Below are 17,185 nucleotides of genomic sequence, written 5' to 3' on the forward strand. Positions count from 1 at the left end.
TTCTGGCAAGACAGTGATGGAGTGAATGATGGTGAAAGTTTTTCTTTTTCGGGCCACCTTGCCTTGGTGGGAATCGGCCGGTGTGATAATAAAAAAATAAAATAAAAAACATACATAGAACACTTAACTCGGGTGTAAACCCTCCCCTCAAACGTCTCCCTACCAACCTCAACAGAACACATGACCATAACACAAGGCACAGATCACTCTTTGATGTTCCTCGTGTCCATCTCACACTATGCAGAAACTCAATGCACATAAAAGGCCCAAAAATCTGGAATTCATTACCTGCCCATAATGCTCTGCATACAAGGGGCTTTGGCATGTTACACGTAACAACTGTATTTCTTTGTACTTCTGTGTATCATGTTCAAATTAATAAATAAATAAATAAATAAATAAAAAAGTTTTTCAACCTCTTGAATAATTTCTGGCCTTTGCCTTGATATCACTTTCATGCCTTTTGCAGGGTCAGCTGCTTTAACTTTTTCCCTTTGGCCCAGTACTATGCTAATGGTAGACTTTGATTTACCAAAAAGTTTTGCTATATCACCTATATGGAGCCTATCTTCATACTTTTGAATAATTCCTTTTTAAACTCAGTAGTGCTTTTTACAACTTTTCTTTTTTACTTTCATCTCTTTATCCTTCTTTGGACCCATGATGGTTTATCTCCCAATTAAAAATTGCGCCAAAACTGCAAAATAACAAGAAATCACAATTATTATTATTATAATCAAGGGGGAAGCACTAAACCCGGAGGATTATACAGCGCCTGGGGGGGGGGGATGTGGAAGGCATTCAGGCTTAATTCAGGGAACTGGAGCACAGATCCAATTCCCTAAATCAAGAGCCCCTCACCAACATCAAGGAACCTTCCTTGAGGGGACGAAATCACAAAATACACGGCAAACGGCTCAAAATGTTTACAGCATGCTCATTAGTCACTATACTGACTGAAACCCATGCTGTGGACTTTGTCTGGTGATCATGTAATCCAAGCATTGTCAGTCGACAACCAAGACCATGAATGAAAATCAGATCGAACAGATTGGTTCAAAAACCAATTTGTTCAACAACCAAGGTTCCACTGTATATAGGGGGTCTTCTAATACTTTATTCCCCTAACTTGAATTGCCTTTCATATTTTTTCTCTTTCTAGCTGTAATATTGTAGTTACATAAGAACGAAGGAACACTGCAGAAGGCCTACTGGCCCATGCGAGGCAGGTCCAAGTCTCCTACCGGCTTAAGCCAATGCACCCAACCTTGTCAGGTCAGGTCACATTGACTTAAGGGAGGAACACGGCAACCGACCTGGTAGCACAAGCTATCAGGTCCAACTCACACCCACCCACATCCACTCATGTATTTATCCAACCTATTTTTAAAGCTACACAACGTTGTGGCCTCTATAACTGTACTCGGGAGTTTGTTTCACTCATCCACAAATCTATTACCAAACCAGTACTTTCCTATATCTTTCCTGAATCTGAATTTTTCCAACTTAAAACCATTGCTGCGAGTCCTGTCTAGGCTAGATATTTTCAGCACACTATTTACATCCCCTTTATTTATTCCTGTTTTCCACTTATACACCTCAATCATATCCCCTCTAATTCTATGTCTTTCTAGAGAGTGCAGATTCAGGGCCCTTAGTCTATCCTCATAGGGAAGGTTTCTGATACATGGGATCAACTTTGTCATCCTCCTTTGTACATTTTCCAGAGAATTTATATCTATCCTGTAATACGGTGACCAAAACTGTGCAGCATAATCTAAATGAGGCCTAACCAAGGATGTATAGAGTTGAAGAACAACCTGAGGACTCCTATTATTTATGCTTCTTGATATGAAGCCAAGGATTCTATTAGCTTTATTGCAAACACTTATGCACTGTTGTCTTGGTTTCAGATTACTGCTAACCAGAACTCCTAAATCTTTTTCGCAATCCGTAATATTAAGATCTACATTATTTAGTTTATATGTGGCATGGTTATTGTCCTGTCCAACATTTAGAACTTTGCGTTTGTCTATATTAAACTGCATCTGCCACTTCTCCGACCACTGCATCAGTCTATTCAAATCTTCCTGGAGTGCTCGAATGTCCTCGTCAGAATGAATTCGACGGCCTATTTTGGTGTCATCGGCAAACTTGCCGATGTCGCTCTTTATGCCCTCATCTATGTCGTTTATGTAGATTGTGAACAGCAGGGGGCCCAACACTGACCCCTGTGGAACACCGCTCGTAACGCTTCCCCACTCTGATTTCTCCCCATTTATGCAAACTCTCTGCTGCCTATTTGTCAACCATGCCTCTATCCAGGAAAAAATTTCTCCTCCTATTCCATGTGCTTTAATTTTCCTCAATAGTCTCTGATGTGGGACCCTGTCAAAAGCCTTACTGAAGTCCATATACACAATATCATATTCATTACCATGATCTACCTCCTCAAATACCTTAGTGAAAAAAGTTAATAAATTCGTAAGGCAGGAACGCCCCTTTGTAAAACCATGCTGAGATTCGTTGATTAATTTATGCTTTTCAAGGTGGCTACGAACTGCCTCGGCAATTATTGATTCCATAAATTTTCCCACTATGGAGGTTAGGCTTATTGGTCTATAGTTCGAAGCTAAGGACCTGTCACCTGTTTTGAAAATAGGTATCACATTTGCCATTTTCCACTTATCTGGCACCATGCCAGTTTGTAGTGATATGTTGAAAAGATTAGCCAAAGGTGTGCTAAGCTCCTCTTTACATTCCTTTAGAACCCTTGCATACAGTTCATCAGGGCCTGGGGATTTGTTAGGTTTTAATTTATCTATTTGCCTAAGGACCATGTCACTTGTGACCCTAATCGTGCACAGTTTATTATCGTCCTGTTCTACATAATTTATCATTACTGGAATATCGCTGGTATCCTCCTGTGTAAAAACTGAGAGGAAGTATGTGTTAAAAATTCTACACATTTCCTTATCACTGTCAGTGGGCTGACCCGAGGAACTTTTGAGTGGGCCTATCTTGTCCCTGATCTTACTTCTGTATACCTGAAAGAATCCTTTTGGGTTAGTCTTCGATTCTCTTGCAACTTTAACCTCATAATCTCTTTTTGCTTTTCTAATTCCCTTTCTTATTTCTCTCTTTAACTGAATATATCGATTTCTTAATTGCCCCTCTCCTCTTTTGATTTGCCTATATATGCCTCTCTTTTGACCAATCAGATATTTTAATCTATTGTTCATCCATTTAGGATCATTTTTGTTTGATCTGATTTCCCTATTTGGAACATAATTTGACTGAGCCGCTAGAACTATGCCCTGGAAAGCATCATATCGGCAACCATCACCACCTACCTGACCCTTAGTCAGGTCATTCCAGTTCAGCCCACCTAAGTAATTTTTCAGTCCTATGAAATCAGCCAAGCGAAAGTCAGGGACGGAGACTTGATTGCCATTATTAGGGGAATTCCATGATATATTAAAACTGAGTGATTTGTGATCACTTTCCCCAAGCTCATCATTAACCTCAAGATTATTAATTAGTGTTTCCCTACTGGCAAGAACCAAGTCAAGGAGGTTATTTCCCCTAGTAGGGGACTTCCTTGAATTTAATGCTCCAGTTTTTGTTTTTCAGCACCTCTGGAAGTTCCGCAGTCGTTTAGTACGGGGTGTAGAAATCAACTTATAAGTATGGCTGATTTTGGCATCAGCACACTTCTGGAAGACATATTGAACAAGTGATGGAGATTTTCTTCTTCTTTGGGTCAGAATATAATTTGTGTGTATGTACATATATATAATCTTTTAATTTAGCAGCCATCTATGCCAAGGCAGGATATGTTTAAACATGTGTATTATATACAGTAAGATCCCAACCTATGATGATCCAATTTGTTTTTCATTTTCTTGACTTAGAACTTAGGTAGCACTTAATTACTTACGAAACAGTGGGTTAGCGCTTAGTTTTGATTATAATAGTTCTAATAGTGGGACTACTGTAGTACAATATTTATAATTTTATTAATGATGAATTATGAGTTTTGGCTTTTACGAAATACATTAATACTTTGTGTATGTTCATTTTATTCATTTATAGAAAGCTGGTATTTATTTGGCAGAAATTGGTCATGAGCTATAGACTCACTATATACAATTTTATTGAATTATATATTTATTTTATTATTTTATTATCACACTGGCCGATTCCCACCAAGGCAGGGTGGCCCGAAAAAGAAAAACTTTCACCATCATTCACTCCATCACTGTCTTGCCAGAAGGGTGCTTTACACTACAGTTTTTAAACTGCAACATTAACACCCCTCCTTCAGAGTGCAGGCACTGCACTTCCCATCTCCAGGACTCAAGTCCGGCCTGCCGGTTTCCCTGAACCCCTTTATAAATGTTACTTTGCTCACACTCCAACAGTACGTCAAGTATTAAAAACCATTTGTCTCCATTCACTCCTATCAAACACGCTCACGCATGCCTGCTGGAAGTCCAAGCCCCTCGCACACAAAACCTCCTTTACCCCCTCCCTCCAACCTTTCCTAGGCCGACCCCTACCCCATTTATGGATTTGGAAAAGGCATATGACAGGGTGGATAGGGGGGCAATGTGGCAGATGTTGCAGGTGTATGGTGTAGGAGGTAGGTTACTGAAAGCAGTGAAGAGTTTTTACGAAGAGGATAGTGAGGCTCAAGTTAGAGTATGTAGGAAAGAGGGTAATTATTTCCCAGTAAAAGTAGGCCTTAGACAAGGATGTGTGATGTCACCGTGGTTGTTTAATATATTTATAGATGGGGTTGTAAGAGAAGTAAATGCGAGGGTCTTGGCAAGAGGTGTGGAGTTAAAAGATAAAGAATCACACATAAAGTGGGAGTTGTCACAGTTGCTCTTTGCTGATGACACTGTGCTCTTGGGAGATTCTGAAGAGAAGTTGCAGAGATTGGTGGATGAATTTGGTAGGGTGTGCAAAAGAAGAAAATTGAAAGTGAATACAGGAAAGAGTAAGGTTATGAGGATAACAAAAAGATTAGGTGATGAAAGATTGGATATCAGATTGGAGGGAGAGAGTATGGAGGAGGTGAATGTATTCAGATATTTGGGAGTGGACGTGTCAGCGGATGGGTCTATGAAAGATGAGGTGAATCATAGAATTGATGAGGGGAAAAGGGTGAGTGGTGCACTTAGGAGTCTCTGGAGACAAAGAACTTTGTCCTTGGAGGCAAAGAGGGGAATGTATGAGAGTACAGTTTTACCAACGCTCTTATATGGGTGTGAAGCATGGGTGATGAATGTTGCAGCGAGGAGAAGGCTGGAGGCAGTGGAGATGTCATGTCTGAGAGCAATGTGTCGTGTGAATATAATGCAGAGAATTCGTAGTTTGGAAGTTAGGAGGAGGTGCGGGATTACCAAAACTGTTGTCCAGTGGGCTGAGGAAGGGTTGTTGAGGTGGTTCGGACATGTGGAGAGAATGGAGTGAAACAGAGTGACTTCAAGAGTGTATCAGTCTGTAGTGGAAGGAAGGCGGGGTAGGGGTCGGCCTAGGAAAGGTTGGAGGGAGGGGGTAAAGGAGGTTTTGTGTGCGAGGGGCTTGGACTTCCAGCAGGCATGCGTGAGCGTGTTTGATAGGAGTGAATGGAGACAAATGGTTTTTAATACTTGACGTGCTGTTGGAGTGAGCAAAGTAACATTTATGAAGGGGCTCAGGGAAACCGGCAGGCCGGACTTGAGTCCTGGAGATGGGAAGTACAGTGCCTGCACTCTGAAGGAGGGGTGTTAATGTTGCAGTTTAAAAACTGTAGTGTAAAGCACCCTTCTGGCAAGACAGTGATGGAGTGAATGATGGTGAAAGTCTTTTTCGGGCCACCCTGCCTTGGTGGGAATCGGCCAGTGTGATAATAATAATAAATATATATTTTTTTTTTACCAAATGCATTCATACTTTGTTTATTTTATACATTTACTCTATGGAGAGCCAGTACTTGTGTGGCAGAGATTGGTCATGAACCATAGAATTTATTAAAAATTGCCTAATAGAACAAAAGAAATAAGTGAGACTTGGGTGTAATAATGCTAGCTGGCCTATCACTTAGAGAACAGTGAAGCAAATATTATAAAAGCCAAAAAAAATAATTGTGACTAATGAGAACTTTCAGAACAAGGGAAATAAAAACACTGGTGACAGTATTCTGTCAAAAAACTTTTGAGTTTCTGGTCATCATCTTACCATCAGTGTTGTGCTTGGAAGACAGACTTGCAGAAATTATTTTCAGTGTCTTTGCTGCCCTAACACACTACCTGGCTTCTCTGAAAGTTCCACCTTTGACTTAAGAGAAACAAACTTATTACACCAACTTTGATTATACTTTTCATTTAGCACTCCCCACTACCCTTGTTTACTCTACCTCTTGCACACTCCTACGTCACTGGTCTCTGACCTTCTTATACTCCCTCTTTAACATATCCCACCATGCAGTTTTGTATGACTTTTGGGTTTAGCACTTTGACTATATTATTGAATGCATTCATAGTTTTTGTATGTTAATTCTATGAATGTATATAGAGCTCACATTTTTTGGTAGAGATCTGGTTAAAAACTTTGGATTTAAGAATTATATTTACAGTAGCTGCCACTATTGCCAAGGAGTAGGTACAGAGGTAGCTCTCACACAACACCCTCCCTCACTGTCGTCCTCGTGATACTGCATTGCAGCTCTGTTCATATTAATTAATACATTAACCCTTTCATTATCCGTGCTGTAGTATTATGGCTTTGAGGTCACTATCCATGCCATAGTACTATGCCAAAATTCTAGCGACTTTAAATTTAACACGAGAAGGCTCATAGGCCTACATGAAAGAATGGCTCTGCATGGTCAGTGTGTGCAGTAAACAAAAAATCGGGGCACCCGCATTGCATTGTAGGACTGCCATCTCGGTACACTTTGTTCACCTTGCCTCGTGGTAGCATATACCCCAACTCCCAGTTCAGTTGGGAGCCTTCTCTTCCCAAGTGACAGTTCTAACACAGATGGAAGTGAAGAGGAATTATATAGTTTTAAACAGTTTGTGACCAAAAGGAACACTCAGGATATCATAATGCTGAAAACCTTCACGACCCTCAACCTTCCACCTCTGGTGCTGGTCTGTCTTGGTCACAGTTGTACCTCACCGTAAGCATAAGCTTATATTTTCCCATGGCCAAGCCTCAGATGTAAGTAATGGTGATGACACTAATGTGGACTCTGATGATGACCATTTGAGTAGTGACAGCGAGGAAGAACATTCACCATTGAAGCGTTGGTTTATACGACACCGCATGTGGTCTGGTAGTGTGCCATGTGCAATTCCAAGGGGACAGAGTACATCCTGTGGTCTTACACCATGAACAAACAGTGCAAGTGACAATGATGTGGCTACAATCGAGATGGACAGTAGACCACACGTGTCAGTAGGTGGTGGTACCATATGGGGTGCAGCACCAGCAACAGCTTAGGGTGGGAGCCACTGACTAAGCACGTCCATGACCCAAGGCATCATCAGCCAGCCCCCACACCACAACCAGCTGCTAATATTCAGTACCCATCAACAAACTGCATCTAGGATTGACAGCAAAATGCAAATTTTGTGCGTAGTCCCTATCAATTTGATGATAATCACAGTGGAATCCTGCCATCTTGTTCCCTTGGAAACACTGCAAGTGAAGTGAATCCTTTGAACTCTTCTTTGACAAGCCTCTGATGGAAATTGTCAGGGAAAGTAACAGGTACTTTGATTATACAATGATTCCACTACAGTCACACCTACACAGGTGGAAGGAAACAACTGTGGTCAAGATGTATTTGATTTTTGCCACAATAATGCTTATGCTACACGTGTATAAGCATAGTATCACATCATACATGCCCACAGATCCCAGCCTTTGGCCCCTCAAAGTAGGTTACTTGATGCTAGTGAGGGGCTTTTGATCTAGGGAATTGGATCTGTGCTCCAGTTCCCTGAATTGAGCCTGACTACCTTCCGCCCCCTTCCCTACATGCGCTGTATAATCTTACGGGTGTAGGCGCTCCCTCATGATTATAATATCCCAGTCAACAGATTTCTCCTACTGTTACGCTTCTCTCACAAAACAAGGCCTGACAGTGTGTTTTTATGAATCTGAAACAGGAGTTCAGTATGCATTTTTATCCGTTAAAGAATCTTCTTATTGAGTCGAATTTTGTTCAAAGGTAGATTGTCATTCAAGCAGTATACAGGTGCACCGAGCAAGAAGTATCTTGCTCGGTGCACCTGTATACTGGGTATCAAGTTTGTGCTTTGTGATTGTGACAGTGGTCTTGGATATTGTAAGTAAAGCATTGAGACATACCAGTAAGTTATTGGGTATGTCGGGTGATGTGAGAATGATGGAACCATATCTTGGTAAGGGTTGTACATTATATACTGATAACTGGTACATGAGCCATTTTTAGTGATATTTTTGCAAATGAACATGAGACATCTGTGGTACAGTGCATTCAGATTGTAAGCATATGCCCAGGTTCAATGCAGGCACTCTTAGTGGCGATGTGCAAATGTTTGCTGCCAAGGGCATTATGGTGGCATGACAAACGAGATGTCACATGTCGACATCCATTCACTATAGCAAAATGAAGGAGAGTGGCAAGGTGGATAGTGACCCATGAACCTATTCTAAAATCTGTGACTATGCTTGACCACACACTCATTATGCATTTAGTGGATAAACGTGACATGCAAATTGGGTTTGCAAGAGTTATAAGTGGTACATGAAACTCTTCTTCCATCTCATGGACATTTCCATACTAAATGCATATAATATGTACCAAATGACCAATATGGTGAATTTTGTCATTAGACAACTAATATTCAAGTACTAGGTCACAACACCTGCAATACAAAACTGCCCACGAACTGATTACCAAATACCCTCTTGTTTGAGGCGTCATGGTGATCATTTGATAATACAATTTTCTCCAAGAAGAAATGAGCTCAGAGGAGATGTTTTGTCTGTGCACATGCGTAAAAATGCCCACAAAAATGGAGACACTAGTTTTGTGTGAGTGTAAAACACCACTATACATGACACCATGTTTCAAAGAGTTCCATAGACTGCAACAATTCTAGAAACATGTCCAGTGACTATATGTGTAAACAAGTTATGTAAATATACTGATGACAGTCTTGCAGGCCACAGACAGACCGAACCTAATTACCCCCCATTCTCCCCTCCCCTATCCCATCCTCCCCATCCTCCCCTTTTTCCATTCCTCCTCCTCCTCCTCACCCCTCCCTTTTGCCCTTCCTCTTTTTAGCCTTCGTGATTTCTCCCACAGGCGCGCTAGTTCCTAGGTAGGGGAAAGGACACCGGGGTCGATCCCATTCCGTTGAGGTTTCTTGGCGGTGGCGTAGTTTGCCATGGAATCTGGATTGCCTAGGGATGTCCCGATCCCTCTCCGGTATCCCGGAGTAGCTTTGGGTGTCTTTTGGGCGACGGGTGTATCTCTGGAAGCCACCTTTCGGATTCCGGGGGTGGTGGCTGAAGGAGGTATGCTTTGTGGCGGATATCCGGCCGCCCTCTCTTTTGTCCACCGAGGTAGCTCGGCAGATGTGAGGTTGCTATCCCGGATTGCTGGTTTACTGGCATGAAGGGTAGGGTATGGCACGGGTTCCATGCTGCATCTGCGCTACTAGCGGTGTCGAGTCCTCTTGGGCGCGGAGGGAGATTTCCGGCCCTTTCATTCCTCCTGGGAACTATTCCTCCCCGCTCCCCCCTTTTTTTATTCTTTTTTTTGTTTTTATTTTCTTTTCTTCTTTCTTTTTTTTTCTTAAAAACAAAAAGCAAAGGAGTAACCTAACCATGGCAGCCCTAGTCCATGAAACCACTACCCCCGGGCCCCTTCTTGATACCGCACCCCATTCTGACCCTGCCTTGTGTTTAGACCACTCTTCGGACACTCCTGATGCCCCTGTACCTCTTGCTGGTGCTGTTTCCTCACCCGCTTCAGGTACCGGGGCTTCGACTGACTCCTTCGATTTGTCTGAACTCCGCTCTCCTTTGACTATGCTTCCGGCTTCTCCCTCTACGGTACGGCAATTTTCGAATCGCCCACCCATTTCATGCCGGACCAACTCCGGTCCTACTCCTAAACGCCAACGTCAATCTCCTGATGATGCTCCGTCGTTACCTTCCCATTCTACTCGGAAACGACCGACACGTCAAGCACTCCCTCTCCACGCTCAGTTTCGGACCACACAATGGACTAAATTCTTTACTTTAAGACCAACTTCTTCTTCTGCCTACCTTTCTGACCATAGTATTGCCAAAGCGCTCCTGCGTCATGTTGGCAGAGATATTTCATTTCACGCTCTCAAGAGCGGTACGCGCATCGTCACTGTCCAGAATGCTACCCAAGCTCATGATCTTTCTCTCCTTTCGAATATCGATACTACTCCTATCACTATTGAAAAACATCTTTCTCTCAATTCTTGTAGTGGTACTGTCATTCTGCCCCATACCATAGTCCAACAGAATTTCCAGTCATGTGGCAATGACATTTTTGAACAGCTGGAACTCCAGGATCTCCCAATCCTCAAAGTAGACACTTATGTCCTTCCTGCCCGGGGGCGGAGACGTTACCCTTGCAATGTGGCTCGTTTAACTTTTGACAGCCGAGAACTCCCGTCCTCTGTATATGTCGCGGGACATCGGTTACAAGTTCGAAAGGTGATACCTACACCGCAACAATGTAGAAATTGCTGGCGTTTTGGTCACCCAGCGAAATATTGCAGATCTATGGCCGAATGCCCAGTCTGTGGTGCCGACAACCATTCTAATACATCTTGCAGTCAACCTCCATCTTGCCTTAATTGTAATGAAGCTCACCCTTCGTACTCCCGCCGTTGCCAGGTCTACTTAAATGAACGTGAAATCCGTTGCCTCAAAGAGGCAGAAGGTCTCCCTTATGCTATGGCAGTTACTCATCTCCGCCTCCAAGGGAGACTACCCCGTGTTTCTTATTCTCGTGTTTCCAAACATCCCCCCACTTCTGGGGTCCCATCTTCTGCAGCCTCCTCTGTTGTTACCCCTCCCATAGCCATTACGGCATCTAATCCTTTTGCTGTCCTTGGCTCTGACGTCCCGACTACAACTCAGTCTGTTCTCACATCTTCGCGTCCTTCCTCACAAGCCCCAGTATCGACAAGACCTCGTACGACACCTAATACCAATCGCCCCTCTACTCAGAAGTCCAAAAAATCCACATTGCTCAAATCTTCTTTGCCCCTTCCTTCCCTTCTTCCACCTCCACACGTTACCTTTCCAGTCTCTGTACGTAGTTCTTCCCCTCTCTCTGGCTCTATTACAAGTGTGGAGATTCACCCTCCTCCTCCTCGTACTATGCCTTCCACCCCCGTCCCCTCCCAAGTTTCTCCCTCTTCTGTCACCTCCCAGGTTTCTACCTCTTCTGTCCCCCCCCACACTTCATCTCCAGTCCCTTACACTTTTCCCTCCCCCTCTACTTTGGTACAGTCCATTACTGTCCCAATCTTTACTCACCCTCCTCCTCCTATCTCCAATATGGTTTCCCATACATCTTTGAATTCAGAAACACTTGAAGCCATTTCAGAATATATTGCAGAGACTAAACCTTCAATGGACACTGATTCACTTCCTGTTCCTTCTCTTCCCTCTCCTCCATCTTCACAACCCCATTCTTCGCAACGCTCCGTTCCTTCGCTACTTGAACATCTTCCAATGCCACCACACGTTGACTTTTCTAACCCCTCTAGTCCGTAGGTGCCTTTACCTACAGATTCCTGATATTTTCCTCATCGCCAATCATGGCCTATTTACAGTGGAATATCCGCGGCCTCAGGGGTAATCGGGGTGAGCTTCAGATGTTGCTTTCCAGGTTTTCCCCTGTTGGTGCTTGCTTACAAGAACCAAAATTACACTCGGCTGTTTTCCAACCTATCTCAGGCTATAATTTATTGTATTCTTCGGATCCTTTCTCAGATGGGACCTTTAATGAAAGTGCCCTTCTTCTACGCAATGATATTCCGTACTGTCAACTATTTGTCCATACCTCGCTGCATTACACTGCAGCCCGTATCCACTTGAATAAGTGGTTTACAATATGTTCTTTATATCTCTCTCCTTCTCGAGCATTTTCTATCCCAGACTTTGCCTTTCTTGTTTCATCCTTACCACCACCACTTCTGTTACTTGGTGATTTTAATGCCCACCATTTCCTCTGGGGGGGGTCTCATTGTGACTCACGTGGCATTCAGTTGGAGGCTTTTCTTGCCTCTCACCCCCTCCATGTTTTAAATACGGGTACTCCCACCCATTTTGATCCTCGTACTCATACTCTCTCTTGCATCGATCTATCAGTCTGCTCTTCCTCCAATGCACTAGACTTCACCTGGTCTGTTCTACCAGACTTACATGACAGCGATCATTTTCCGATCATTCTTACTTCTCCTTCCTATTCACCACCTTCCCGTAGCCCTCGCTGGCAATTTGATCGGGCAAATTGGGATCTTTACTCACACCTCACTGCTTTTAGTGAGGTTCCTTCTTCATCCTCCATTGATGAGCTCCTACACATCTTCTCGACATCAGTTTATACCGCAGCTTCTCATTCTATACCCCAAACCTCAGGCAGGCATTCTCAGAAGTGCGTGCCTTGGTGGTCTCCTGCTTGTGCTCGTGCAGTACGTTTGAAACGTGCTGCATGGGGCAGGTACCGGTACAATAGAACCGCTGAGAGACTTGTTGATTTTAAGCAGAAGCGTGCGATCGCTCGCCATGTCATCCGTGAAGCTAAACGCACTTGTTGGCGAGACTATGTTTCCACCATCACCTCTGCTTCTTCTATGAGTGCAGTCTGGAAAAAAGTGAGGAAATTGAGTGGTAAATACTCTCCTGACCCGGCTCCTGTTCTACGGGTCACTGGTGTTGATATAGCAAACCCTCTCGACGTTGCCATTGAACTTGGCACACATCTGGTCCGTATTTCCCGAGGGCTCCATCTATGCCCCTCGTTTCTTTCCTCAAAGTCTGCCAGAGAGTTAGTACCCTTGGACTTTTCTTCTCTCGGAGAAGAACAGTATAATGTGCCTTTTACACTTCAAGAACTGGAGGCAACGCTCTCAGCTTGCCGATCATCGGCAGCTGGGCCTGATGACATTCATATTCGTATGTTACAACATTTACATCGGTCAGCCCTTGTAGTCCTCTTACACCTCTTCAATCTTATTTGGGCACAAGGAGTTCTTCCCCAGCTGTGGAAATCTGCCATTGTTCTCCCTTTCCGCAAACCGGGTACTACAGGACATGATGCCTCCCACTATCGCCCCATCGCTCTTACAAGTGCAGTTTGCAAAGTGATGGAACGTCTCGTAAATCGACGTTTAATGTGGTATTTAGAGACTCACAACAGTCTCTCCGCTAGTCAATATGGCTTTCGTAAGGGTCGTTCTACCATAGACCCCTTACTACGCTTGGATACGTATGTTCGTAATGCCTTTGCGAATAATCACTCAGTTATTGCCATATTTTTTGACCTTGAGAAGGCATATGACACAACTTGGAGGTATAATATTTTGGCCCAGGCCCATTCCTTAGGCCTCCGAGGCAATCTACCATCCTTCCTTAAGAACTTTTTAACTGACAGACATTTCCGTGTTCGAGTCAATAATGTTCTTTCCCCGGACTTCGTCCAAGCTGAAGGTGTCCCTCAGGGATGTGTTCTAAGCACAACACTTTTTCTCCTTGCTATAAATGATTTGGCCTCTGTTCTTCCACCCAATATTTGGTCATCACTCTATGTTGATGACTTCGCTATTGCTTGTGCAGGCGCTGACTGTCACCTTATTGCAGTTTCTCTCCAGCATGCGGTCGACCGTGTTTCCACTTGGGCCACCACACATGGGTTTAAATTTTCAAGTACCAAAACTCACCAAATTACTTTCACTAGACGCTCTGTTATCTCCGATCATCCTTTGTATCTCTATGGCTCCCGTATCCCCGAACGTGATACAGTCAGGTTTCTAGGCCTTCTCTTTGACCGTCGGTTAACCTGGAAACCTCACATTACCTCTCTGAAGGCAACTTGTCACAGCCGGCTAAACCTTCTTAAAACCCTTGCTCATCTTTCCTGGGGAGCTGATTGTCGAACTCTGCTTCGCCTACATTCAGCCCTCGTTTTATCGAAACTCGATTATGGTGACCAGATTTATTCCGCGGCCTCTCCTGCTACTCTCTCTAGCCTTTACTCTATCCATCACCAAGGCTTACGTTTGTGCCTTGGTGCTTTTCGCTCTTCCCCTGTTGAGAGCCTCTATACAGAAGCAAATGTTCCATCCTTGTCTGATCGCCGTGATGCCCATTGCCTTCGTTACTATGTACGCTCTCACGATCTACACAATCCTTCCATTTATAGAATGGTCACCGATATTAGTAGACATTCTTTATTCGTTCGCCGCCCCTGTTTGCTCCGTCCCTTTTCTCTTCGCCTACTTTCACTCTTGTCTTCCCTTCAGTTACCACCTTTATATGTTCATGTAGCATCTCACTTTTCCCTACCCCCCTGGGAAGTTCCAGCTGTTCGGGTCTGTTCTTTCTCACTCCCTTGCTCGAAAGCTCAACTGCCTACGGTGGCTTCCCGCTCTCTTTTTCTTGATCACTTCCACTCTCATTCTCATGCCACCGCTGTGTACACAGATGGCTCTAAGTCTTCAGACGGCGTCGGATTCGCAGCAGTGTTTCCGGACAGCGTCGTACGAGGGCATTTACTATCTTCAGCTAGCATTTTTACTGCTGAACTGTATGCCATTCTTGCAGCACTTATTCGTATCGCATCTATGCCTGTGTCATCATTTGTAGTAGTCTCAGACTCCCTTAGTGCTCTACAGGCTATACGAAAATTTGATACATCTCATCCCCTAGTTCTCCGTATCCAACTTTGGCTACGCCGTATCTCTACCAAACATAAAGATATTGTTTTTTGTTGGGTCCCTGGTCATGTCGACGTACAGGGCAATGAACAGGCAGACACTGCTGCGCGGTCAGCAGTATATGACCTACCAATTTCCTATCGAGGTGTTCCATTTCTGGACTATTTTGCTGCAATAGCTACCCACCTTCGCACCCGTTGGCAACAACGTTGGTCAACTCTGCTCGGTAACAAACTTCATTCTATTAAACCGAGCATAGGTTACTGGCCGTCTTCTTGTCATCAGTGCCGAGGTTGGGAGACCACTCTCTCCCGCCTTCGCATTGGCCACACTCGTCTTACTCATGGGTATCTCATGGAGAGGCACCCTGTTCCTCTCTGTGAGCAGTGTCAAGTTCCAGTATCGATTAGCCACATTCTGTTAGACTGCCCTCTCTATCAACGAGCACGCAGAATTTACCTCCAACGTCGTCTTCGTTCTCCTACTCTCTCTTTACCTTCCCTTCTTGCTGATGGACCCTCCTTTAATCCTGACTCTCTCATTGACTTCTTGACAACGACTGATTTACTCCACAAACTCTGATGATACTTTTCGCACTCCCTTCAGCCCTTTCTGGTTCAGTCTCTTGCTGCCCTTTACCCTTTCACCATCCACTGCCCCGCTGTTATCCGTAACCTGTTGCTCATCCATCTCCCTTTTGCCACCTGATGCCCTCGCTTCCTTCCTGCCCTGCAGCGCTGTATAGTCCTTGTGGCTTAGCGCTTCTTTTTGATTATAATAATAATAATGCAGGCCACAGAAGTTGCTGGAGAAATAATAGAAAAACAATGTGCCTGTAGGTAAGTACTGATGGGAATTTTTTTTTTTTTCAACAAGTCAGCCGTCTCCCACCGAGGCAGGGTGACCCAAAAAAGAAAGAAAATCCCCCAAAAGAAAATACTTTCATCATTCAACACACTCGCACATTATCACTGTTTTTGCAGAGGTGCTCAGAATACAACAGTTTAGAAGCATACACATATAAAGATACACAGCATATCTCTCCAAACTGCCAATATCCCAAACCCCTCCTTTAAAGTGCAGGCATTGTACTTTGTTTTATTACCTTCATAAAAATAAAATATTTAAATCTCTAATTTTTTTTTGTATTCTTGGACACTGAGAGCAATTCTCAGATCAGGGGTCTGGAGAATGAAAGGGTTAACATGTATTCATTAATGATAAAATTTGATAATTACACAGTGACAAAAGTTTTAGGAAGCCATTATTTATCAAAATCAAGGATCCAGTATCATATCACTCTAGCTGGAATTGCAAGATATGAGTTAACCATCATTATATAAATGTTGCCCAACAGTGTTACCTGCCTTGAACTTGGTTGATTTTCATCCTCTTGACACATGTGCAACCTCATTATGTTCTAAACACTACCACATTCAGTGCAGATTCATTCTTAAAAAAACTGCCTAGCTATTCTGCTGTTTGCTGTATAGCCCTTGTGGCTTAGCACTTCTTTTTTTATTATAATAATAATATTCTGCTGTTTAGTGTTGTACAACTCATTCGGATTTGGCACTTATGAATGTAAATTAAGAATGTCAGCACTAGCACTGTAAAGCTATTATCTATATTCTATATTATTATTACAACAATCAAAAAGAAGTGCTAAGACACACTATATTCTATAGATATAGCTACCAGGTAAGGGTACTTTAAAGGTAATCCTTCAGGGTTAACTAAGAATTTACATGTGTTGTGTACCAATTGAATAAAGAAATGTCATTGTACTTATAATTTAGTGAAATTGAGCAGAAAGGTGAAAATACTATATAGTTACATATGTAGAAATGTCAAGAGTAGTATGACCTACATAGGTTTAGTACATTTTGTAAAAATTTGTTTTTGTTGCTTCAGTGACAAGGCATGATTTGTGCTACCTTTATCATAAAAAAAAAAGACCCTTGTAGATTTAGCACTTTTTTTATTATAATAATTTATAAAAGTAACATGGAATATGCCGTTATGAAATGGTCTTGGAAAGTAAAAACACTGAAGTAGCTGATGTGAGGCTTGCATCATATAATAGTATTGTAAAGGTAATTATTATTATAATCAAGGGGGAAGCGCTAAACCCGGAGGATTATACAGCGCCTGTGGGGGGGGAAGGATGTGGAAGGCATTCAGGCTTAATTCGGGGAACTGGA

The 17,185-nt window shown here is 43.1% G+C and overlaps 1 protein-coding gene across 8 annotated transcripts in view; it reads left to right on the forward strand.

Moving 5' to 3' along the window:
- LOC128690292 (phytanoyl-CoA dioxygenase, peroxisomal) overlaps positions 1–17,185 on the forward strand; it is a 166,927-nt gene that overhangs the window by 132,115 nt on the left and 17,627 nt on the right. For 5 of the 8 annotated variants that reach the window (XM_070090526.1, XM_070090520.1, XM_070090523.1 and 2 more), the window contains exons 9-10: positions 3,593–9,209; positions 15,774–17,077. In XM_070090526.1, the coding sequence (XP_069946627.1) occupies positions 3,593–3,661 (69 nt within the window). In that variant the 3' untranslated portion in view covers positions 3,662–9,209; positions 15,774–17,077. Of the gene's footprint in view, positions 1–3,592; positions 9,210–15,773; positions 17,078–17,185 lie in introns of those variants that run through there. The other 3 variants (XM_070090525.1, XM_070090524.1, XM_070090519.1) reach the window with 3 other exon arrangements.

This window comes from Cherax quadricarinatus, chromosome 32 (genome assembly GCF_038502225.1).
Source record: "Cherax quadricarinatus isolate ZL_2023a chromosome 32, ASM3850222v1, whole genome shotgun sequence".
Taxonomy (NCBI): Eukaryota; Metazoa; Arthropoda; class Malacostraca; order Decapoda; family Parastacidae; genus Cherax; species Cherax quadricarinatus.